The sequence below is a fragment of the Panthera uncia genome, chromosome X (assembly GCF_023721935.1).
Source record: "Panthera uncia isolate 11264 chromosome X, Puncia_PCG_1.0, whole genome shotgun sequence".
NCBI classification, from domain to species: Eukaryota; Metazoa; Chordata; class Mammalia; order Carnivora; family Felidae; genus Panthera; species Panthera uncia.
In genome coordinates, this window is record NC_064817.1 from 115,571,413 (window position 1) to 115,582,022 (window position 10,610).

At 38.2% G+C, this 10,610-nt stretch overlaps 1 protein-coding gene across 1 annotated transcript; it reads right to left on the reverse strand.

Annotated features, from left to right (window-relative positions):
- Positions 1 to 59: 59 nt before the first annotated feature.
- LOC125932037 (uncharacterized protein CXorf51A-like) lies at positions 60 to 843 on the reverse strand. Its single transcript, XM_049644413.1, has 2 exons — positions 654 to 843; positions 60 to 463 (listed from the first exon to the last, which is right to left on the reverse strand). Exons 1-2 carry the CDS (start codon positions 774 to 776, stop codon positions 206 to 208), a joined length of 381 nt encoding a protein of 126 aa, XP_049500370.1. The 5' UTR covers positions 777 to 843; the 3' UTR covers positions 60 to 205.
- Positions 844 to 10,610: the final 9,767 nt, after the last annotated feature.

A 10,610-nucleotide genomic window follows, 5' to 3' on the forward strand; every position in this document is an offset into this window, starting at 1 on the left:
ACTGCCTCTTCCCTTCCTTCCCTGCTCCTACCATGAGAAAACTCACAGAAACACACAAATTTCCACAGCAGGTTGATTTTATTTCAGGTACCATCAGTGTACCCTGTTGTGTAAAATTCACAGTATACACAATTGTCCATTTCTCAACCACCAGACCTCTGGAGACTTAGCTGGTATCACTGAAGTCTCTGGCCTTGCTCTGGAGCTACTGGCTGGCCAGATCATCACTTGATGTGGTGGCCTTCTCCACATTCTCTTGGTCTTGGTCTTGGTCTTGGCCTTGGCCTTGGTCTTGATCTTGCTCACGTTGATTCAATCTCTCATTCAGTCTGTGATAGTGACCGAATAGTATTGTTCCTCTAGCTTTCTTAGGCCTTCTTACACAGTTGGTGGTTTTGTTCAAGACTTTTTTATTCAAACTCCTTTTAGTTGGTCTTTTGACCTTTATGGTTGTCTTCAGGACCTGTAACAACAATGGAGAGAGGTGAAAAGGGCATTAACTTAGGGGGAAAAGATGGGATATTGATGGAAAAGGGGGCTTCATGAGAAGGTATCAGAGATGGGGAAGGAGTTTGTGCCAGGTGAGAAAGGGTAAGATTCTTGGGGGAGGGGAATCAATGAAGAAAAGAGGAGCTTGGCCAGGGTCATCTTACCTTGCTACCATCTCTGGACCTGGGTTGATAGGGAGCCGTCATCTTCTCATTGGAACTTGAGGTTGGTTGGTCCATATCTGTATCTGTATCAGGTTGTGGTAGTTTCCTGGTTACCTTACCCATATTGAAGCTTCCTAGTGGTCTACCCCAGGTGTCCTAACCTTCCTACTGTGCATACCTCTTCCCAGGATAATGAGGGGCCACACCCTTGAGTTTTGATTGGTCAGCAAGGCTCTCCCCCAGCCAATGGTGGCCAAGGCATGGCTCAGATGTCACAAAGTACTACTTAGGACACTACTCTGTGTTGGAGAAGTTGCTAGGGAGGCCAAAATGTGGTTTCTACCTTTCAAAGTGCCATTCCTGACACCTCTGGTTGGGAGGGAAATGATGAGGAGGCAAAAATGTTTTGGTTAGAGAAAGGGGGCTTTTCTTTAACATCTTTTAAAGAGTTTTCCCAAGCTGAACTGTCACTGCTCCTCATATCCCCATGTTTAATTTTGGTGGTGCAAATAGTAGACAAAGAATCTTTCCTCCAGGTTATTCTCCAAGGTCACCCCACTCAGTGGTTTCTTTTGTTGTGTCCCACCCTTAGCTATTAATTAGTGTTTGGTTATTTTACCTAAAATCCCTCCAAGAGCAGTATGGCTGAATTTAAATATCAGTGGGGATATGAATCATCTTACAAACTAACAAAAACACAGCTCCCATGCTTAAGCTCCATATCTATGGCATTTGGCAGTAAAGACTGCTGATTTTGATTAAATTATTTTCTGCCAGCTCGGCAACTTACAGGCAGGGATTAGAATTAACTCTCCACCCATGACAGTTGCTTTTATCTTTTATTCTATGTTTAGACTCTGGCAATGTTATCATCATTGAGTTTTCCAAGGTTCTGTCTCTTGTATTTTGCTTATATTTTACTTTATATTTTATCGGTTTTCCTTTCATTCTTCCTAGAGTTCAGCACTCATTTCCTTCCCACCATTAGGCGTCTACTCTGATGTGTTTGAATTATATCCTTGCATATGTTTATACTCTCGTGAAATATATGACCTTGTTAAATGTGTGTGTTTGAATGCATAGTATTGTGCTGTAGACCTTGTTGTTTCTTACCTTATACACTCAACACGATGCTCTTAAGTTCAAATTATATGGCTATACGTCTCTTTAGTTCATTGCTTCACCATACTCCATTAGCATGCATGCACCAAGTTTTGCTTGTCCATCATTTCCCCCTTTAAGGAGCACCTGTTTTGGCTCTCCCCTCCACTGTCACAAACAATGCTGTGATGAACGTCCTCAATCATGTCCCCTTACGGAATTCTGCATATAATTCTCTGGAATATATACTCAAGGATAGAATTTCTAGGTCCTAGATACATACGATTCTTAGTCCATTTGAGTGGCTTAAACAACAAACACTTAATTCTTCCAGTTCTGGAGGCTGGAAGTCCAAGATGAAGATGGCAGCATGGTCAGGTTCTGGATGAAGACCCTCTTCTTATGTTCTTACATGGCCCTCCTTGGTCGCTAAGAAAAAGCTATCTTCTGTCCCTCTTTTTAAATAATGGCATTAAATACATTATTAGGTCCCATTCTCGTGACCTATTCTAACCCCAATAACTTCCCAAGAGCCCCACCTCCAAATACTATCACATTTGATATTAGCTTCCACATATGAATTTTAGAGGGACACAAACATTCAGTGTATAAGCAATGATTTTGCTAAATGTTACTAGATTGCTTTCTGAAACGTACCAATCTACGTTCCCGATAGAACGATATTATTACCTGTTTCCCTACACACTCACTAATAATTGGTATGGAAGGGAACTTCTGATATGACTCCCAGTGATCCCAGCCTTCTGATGTTCACACTTTTGTGTAATCCATTCCCCTTGAGTGTAAGATATATCTAGTGACATACTTCTAATGAATAGAATCCATAGAATCCAGCAAGAGAAATGGGATATTATTAACATGATGGGGTTTCCTCTTATTAGAACTCTTTTTTTGATGGCAATCTCTCTTGCCTTCTCGTTTTCTCATTCTGATGAAAGCATATCATGAGATAATCATTGAAGAGGCTCACATCTCAAGGAGCATCTCCTGAGGAACTAAGCCCTCAGTGCAAAAAATCACAAGGACCTGAATCCTACCAACAACCACATTAGTGAACTGGGAGGAGGGTCCTTTCCAATTGAGACTTGAGATGACGTAGCCTTATGAGAGACCCAGGATGAAGGACTCAGTTAAGCTACACCCAGGTTGTTGACCCATGGAAAATCTGGGATAATAGATCATATTGTTTTAAGCATTACATTTCAGGGTAACTTTTTTACATAGCAAATGATAAGTTATACTTAGTATCATCCAACTTTTAACTTCTAAAGAAATCTAGTAAAAAAAAAAACACAACCTCCTTTTACTTCTGTGATTACTAGTGATGCAGATGTTCACATTTTCTATTTTAAAAATTGGTTTTTGGTTATTAATATTTCTCATTATTGGATTTCTTGTCTTTTGCCTGTTGATTTCATCATTACTTTGTAATTTTGGATTTTAATTCCTTGTTAGTGAACCTTGTCTTTGATATACTTTGAACATAAATCCTTACTGTTTATCCAGTTTTGTTTTTTTCTCAACATGGTTTTCCTGTACCATCTGATATGTGGTGGTGATATCTTTATCATATGCCTCTTATTTTTAGGGTTATTGTTTCATTGATCATGACCTCTAGTACTAGGTTGAGTGTAGAAGCAATATGAGATATCCTGAAGTTCATGTGCCTAAGGTGTTACATTGATTTGGAGGTTGTTTCTTTTATTTTATTTTTTTGCCCTGGAGACTTAATCATGTTAAGGAAGTTTCTAACTGTTCTCAGTTTTTGGGAAAAGCTTTTTAAAAAATCATGTGTCTGAGATGTTCATCATCACTTACCATCAGGGAAATGCAAATCAAGACTACAATGAGATATCACTTCATACCCGTCAGAATAACTAAAAAAAAAAAAAAACAACACAAGAAACAACCGGTTTTGGTGAGGATGTGGAAAAAGGAACACTCATGCACTGTTGGTAGGAATGCAAACTTGAGTACCACTGTGGAAAACTGTATGGACGTTCCTCAAAATGTTAAAAATATAATTACCCTATGATCCAGCAACCACACTACTGAGTATTTACGCAAAGAACTCAAAAAAACTAATTCAAAGTGGTGCATGCACCCTAAGTTTATAGCAGCATTATTTAAAATAGCCAAATTATGGAAGCAGCTCAAGTGTCCATCGATAGATGAATGGATAAAGAAGATGTGGTATATATACACAATAGAGTATTATTCAGCCATAAAAAACAAAATCTTGCCTTTTGCAATGACATGGATGGAGCTGCAGAGTATAATGCTAAGTGAAATAAGTCAGAGAAAGACAAATACCATATGATTTCATTCATGTGAAACTTAAACAAAACGAGCAAAGGGGAAGAGAGAAAGAAACCAAGAAGCAGACTTTTTAAAATGTTTATTTTTGAGAAAGGGGAGGGAGGGACAGAGAGGGAGACAGAGGATCCAAAGTGGACTCTGCACTGACAGCAGAGAGCCAGATGCGGGGCTTGAACTCACAATCTGTGAGATCATGACCTGAGCTGAAGTTGGAAGCTTAACCCAGTGAGCCACCCAGGCGTCTCCAAGAAACAGTCTTAACTATAGAGAACAAACTCATGGTTACCAGAGGGGAGGTGAGTGGGGGGATGGGTTAAATAGGTAATTGGGATTGAGGAGGGCACTTGTGATGAGCACTGGGTGTTGTATGGAAGTGTTTTTGTTTTGTTTTGTTTTTAAACAATGGCTTTATTTGCATTTGATCATTTAAAAGTATGAACATGTTTTCCTTTATTGTTTATATCTTTTATGAGTTGTGATTTCTTTTCTGCAAGTGGTTGGTCTATAGCTTGTTATCTTTTTTAATTTATTTTTTATTTTTTTATTTTTTTTAAATATGAAATTTATTGTCAAATTGGTTTCCATACAAGACCCAGTGCTCATCCCAACAGGTGCCCTCCTCAATGCCCATCGCCAACCCGCCCCCCCCCCACATCAACCCTCAGTTTTAATGTTTATTTATTTGGAGCGAGAGGAAGCGAGAGCATGAGTGGGGGAGGGGGAGAGAGAGCAAGAGAGAATCCCAAGCAGGCCCAACGCTCAGTGTGAAGCCCGATTCTCAGCTCCGTCTCATGACTCTGAGATCCTGACCTGAGCCAAAATCGAGTTGGGCGCTTAACTGACTGAGCCACCCAGGCGCCCCATCGAAGTGTTGAATCATTATACTGTACACTTGAAACTAATAAAACACTTAAAAAAAATAAAAATTGTCTGTATCAGATGTTTTTTCTGTACCTATTGAGATGATTGTTTAAATGAAATGTTTTCCTTATTTTATTAGGGTGGAGAATCACATAGATATATTTTCCTACCTTAAATCCCTCTTACATTCCCAAGGCAAACCCTATTTGACTATGATACATTCTTATCCTTATATAATTTTGTATCTATGTTTATAAGGAAATCCCCCTTTACATTTTATTTCATGGTCTGTTCTTAGTTTTGAATCCAAAGTTCTACTAGTCTTATAAAATGGTACAGTTTGGTAAGGTTTCTCTCATTTTCAATTTTCTGTCACAACTTGTATGAGAGGGAATTGTCTGTTCCTTGAACATTTTGTAAAATGTATAAAGCCATCTAAATCTAGGGTTTTACTGTATGTGGGGCAGTAGGTGAGGGGAGTCTGATAATCATTTTTATTTCTTTAATAGTGATGTGCATTTGAATTTGTAAGAGGGCTAATTAATAGTACCCATTTCTTCCCTTTTAGAATTAAGAACCCATTGAGAGAGATCCAGATAAAGGTGACTGCAAGTTGTGACTTTAGGTCTCTAGCCAAATGGATTTGCTAATGGCTCACCTTTGAATTCGCCAGACCCTTGACTGCATATCAGACCAAACTTCACCTTTCAGCTGGTTGTCCTGTGAAAAATGGATGGGAGGGGACAGAGTGAAGGATGCCCTGCCACTTACAAATTTACTAACTAAATCCCTGCCTCTTCCTGGGGAGAAGCGAGTGAGGTGGTGGCAAGACGGTTAAAGGTGTTAACTAGTACACCAGAACAAAGAAGAGTCTCTCAACTTCTTGGCCTTATGGGTTTTTTCGGCAAAATTCAGCCATTTATACTGTTTCCCCCGACAATATGTTCATTTCTTCTTGAGCTTCTGGTTTATGGGCAAGCACTTACTTGTACAAAATACCGTTTCATCACTCTTTATTTTATTTGTTTATTTATTTTCAATATAATTTGTTGTCAAGTTGGGTAACATACAGTGTGGACAGTGTGTTCTTGGTCTTGGGAGTAGATTCCTGTGGTTCACTGCTTCCATACAACACCCGGTGCTCATCCCAACAAGAGGGGAAATCGGGTGTTTCATTACTTTTTTAATTGCTGTGGTAGTTTTCCTTGTTCATATTTTGAGTGTTAGTTTTTTTTCTTCATGTCTCACTTGTGATTTATCAGTCTTTTTAGGTAATCGTTTCTTGATGTTGTAATGGTTCTTTTGGTCTACGTTTCGTCTTTATGTCTATTTCCTTCCTTCTGGTTTCTTTTGCATTTACTCTGTTACCTTTTCTTCCAGCTTGTTGAGCTGGACACATAGCTTATCAGTCCTCAGTATTTTTTTTGATTTCTGATAAAAATATTTTAGCAAATCTTCTAGTGTTAAGTAATGTTAGGAATATCTCATAATTTTTGAATTATTTCCTCTTTAATCCAATCATTATCTACTATGATCTTAGTTTCTAAGCATGTTAAATTTTTAAGCTATTCTTAAAAAATTTATTTCTACTTTATTGTATTCAAAGGACATAGTCTATACGATAATGACTCATTAAAGTTTTTAAGGCTTTCTTTTTTTTTAAAGTTTACTTATTTTGAGGGAGAGAGAGAGTGAGAGCTAGGAGGAGCAGAGAGAGAGGGAGAGAGAGATAGAATACCAAGCAGGCTCCGCACTGTCTGTGCAAAGCCCGACACAGGTCCCGAACTCATGAACCATGAGATCAGGACCTGAGCTGAAATCAAGAGGTGGAGGCTTACCTGACTGAGCCGCCCAGGCGCCCCAAAGCTTTCTTTGTGAACTTGCATGCTGTCAATTGTTGAGATTATTCCTTGTTTGAAATAATGTGTGTTATTGCTTGAAAATAATGTGTGTTACTGATTCTATTATTGAGATCCTCCTTCTCTTTTTTTTTTTTTTTTGGCCCCTTCTCTCTTGGTTTCTAGTTGCCTGGCATAACTATTTCCATCCCTTCATTTTCACCCACCATACTTCTGATGAGGGCCTCACTTTGTTAGCACCTTACCCACTGATTACCTAGTGGGACAGATGCCTGACTTAGCCATATCTCCATGTGATGGCCCTAGGCAGAGCTTTCTATGCAAAGCCCCAAAACATCTATGAGCATTACAAAAGGATGTAGGTCCCTGGACCCTAGTAGGTGTCAGAAAAGTCCCCCTACATTTGTACTTTTGAGGAGAAGAAATGAAACGTTTGAGACTTCCCCTAGCTGGGAAATTTTATTAAAAAAATTTTTTTAACATTTATTTATTTTTGAGACAGAGAGAGACAGAGCATGAACGGGGGAGGAGCAGAGAGAGAGGGAGACACAGAATCGGAAGCAGGCTCCAGGCTCCGGGCCATCAGCCCAGAGCCCGACGCGGGGCTCGAACTCACGGACAGTGAGATCGTGACCTGAGCTGAAGTCGGACGCTTAACCGACTGAGCCACCCAGGCGCCCCTTAGCTGGGAAATTTTAAATCAGTGCCTTTTGATCTTTCACATCTTTACCTTCATTGTTAACATGTGAGCTTTTAGTGAACAGAAGGTATAGGATTTGTTCTCCATTCAAGCAGTGGACATATAACAGGAGCTCAGTAGGTGCTTGAATGAGTAAGTGAATGACCACATAGATGCGTGGAAAAGTGTAGAGGCAACTTATAGGCAGTGAGACTACCATTACTCTGAAGCACTAAATGTCAGCTTTCACATAGTCATCTGTAATTATTGAGAATTATCTTCTCATTTTGTTTAAACATTTATTTAATTAACCGTAATACGTATTTATACATGCCAATAAACCATTGGAGTTTTTTTTAAGTGCTTATCATGTCCTTTCCTTTGGCATTTTTGTCCTCAATTTCCCTATTTGTATAAAAAAATTACTCTTAAACTGTATAAAATTCATACTATATTATGTAAAACTGCCTTTTGTCTGTCAAATGTATCTGTCTAATATAGTGCCCAGTTTCTCATTTGTCTTTTGAGAAATGTGTTCATCATTATTTGACATTTAGAGATGTTTAATTTTTTAATGGTTATTTATTTATTTTGAGGGGGGAGGGGCAGAGAGAGAGGGGGAGAGAGAGAGAATCCCAAGCAGGCTTCGTACTGTCAGCACAGATCCCGACACAGGGCTCAGTCTCATGACCATGAGGTCATGACTTGAGCCCATATCAAGAGTCAGTCGCTTAACTGAGCCGCCCAGGTGCCCCAACAACATGATATTTTAAAAGCTATATTGCAAGCCATAAAGAAAAAGACAAATACAGATAAAAATTGGCTACATAAAATTTGGCTAGATAAAAATTCGGGGTGCCTGGGTGGCTCAGTCGGTTAAGCAACCGCCTCTTGATTTGGCTCAGGTCATGGTCTCAACGGCTCATGGGATCGAGCCCTGCACTGGGCTCTGTGCTGACAGCATGGAGCCTGCTTGCGATTCTCCCTCTCTCCCTCTCTCTCTGCTCCCCCTGGCCACTTGCTCCCTCTCGCTCTCTCTCACAAAAATAAATAAACATTTAAAAAATATCATTGGGAGCAAGTCTTGATTTGGAGACACTGAGGCTTGTTGTTCTTTCTTGTGAAACTTTTAGCAATCCTTTCTGGTATTTCCAATATCTTTTAAGTCCTTTTTTCCTTATGTACATATGTCTGTTATGGCATTTTCCACATGTTTTAATGTTTTATTTTTAGTGTCTTTCATATTAAAAACTATGTAGGTAAATGACTTTTCTGCAACCACCCCAATGCATATATGAAAGCATAGCCAATTGATCATATAATATTTTCCTGCTGCAGCCTCGGAATCCAGTTAAACACAACATCCTAGCCATTTGTCCAAATGGACAAACATTGACAAAAAATTTACATATATATATATATATATATATATATATATATATATATAACCTCTCTGTTCTGATGCTAGATCAGTCAGTAGTCAGTAAATGATGGCTTGTGGGCCAAACTCAGTCTGGTTGCCTGATTAGGCAAAAACAAAACAAAAAACCACATACACATTCATGTATCTATTTTCTATGGCTAATTTCATGCTATATGGACAGAGTTGAGTAGTTGGGATAAAGACCATATGGCACACAAAGCCAAAATTATTTAGTGTCTAGCTCTTTAAGGGGGGGGGAACGTTGTCCACCCCTGGGGTTTTTGAGGGCAGGGTTTAGGTTTCATTCATCTGTGTATTCCTGCAGGTCACAGAATATAGTTGACCATTAATATAATTAGAGGCAATAAGCAAGATGAAAGTTAGTAAAATAAAATAAAACCTTTCCAACGAAGGCATCACTGTGGAGCACTATGTAATAGTATACCATTCTCTCAAATAACATCAAACATCTCTCGTATTATTAGTGTGCTTTTCCTTCAGGCACTACTATTCTGATTTCTCAAAGTAAGAACATTTCTTAAAATGAAGGTGGGGACTCAGGGTAGGATCCTAGCACTCTTGAGGCTAGCTAGGTTTCTGGTCCCAGCTGTGACTTTGGGCTACGAAATTGAGAGTTGATTTAAGCTGTTTTTGTGTTTTATTTTTAGAAAGATCAGTTACTTATTTTCACAATGAATAAGACTTATGTATCAGTGTCAATTCCATCTATATTATAAAGCAGTAAAAAGGATTCTAAATGCAAATTCATAGGAAGCCAAATAAAGCATAGAAAGGTTCGTGCAGAGGAATTACCGTCACTCTTTCAAGATAAAATACAAATATCTTGCTATATTTCTGTGTTTTCTGCTTAAAAAAATTTCCTAATATTTCCTACCAATAATTTGTGTTAAATTATGCTGTTTTGTTTGATAATTTTTTTCAATCATCATTCAAAACTAAAGCCGTAGTAGGCACTAAGTAGATATTTGCATACAGAAAACTGTGGTGTGAGTTTCTCCCCCAGACATTTTAAGATAAAGTAGCCTAGTAAAAATAATGTGTTCTGAAAAGCAGTATGAAATGGGGTTGCTACAAAGAAGGAATATTTAGAAATGTTGATTTTACCTAACCCAATATTTACAATTAGGTCTTTCTGGAACCTGAACTAACTTTTCAGATCCCAGCAGAGCTTCTAATAGTGAAATATTAATAAGTGAAATACCCTCTTTGCAGATAGTGCCAAGAAATAGAGTCAATATGTGACTGTCAGAAATGACATGATGGAATGATTAATATTTCTTATTACTGGTGGTAAAAATATGTACTCTCTCCCTGGGAAAGCAATTTTAGGATATGAAAAACTTGTCTTACTAAATATAAACCTAAACCTGACAACAATAACTTTAAATAGCATATTTTTTTAAAAAAAATCAATGAAAACATTTGCCTTTACAGTCAATAATGTTGTACGTCCACATTTTACTTTGTTATTGTTTGTAACACAATTAAATCATTTTCAGGTTGTGTTGCTGGGCTATACTGTCAGAGTTTTGCCCATCTATTGTAAATAATCATTAGATGAACTCTCCTTTATTATATTTTGTAATAAGGACCGAGTGAGATTTATAGAGTACATTTAATAATTCTATATTTCTTTTGGTCACTTGTTCTGGTTTTCCTTCCCTTTTTTGCAA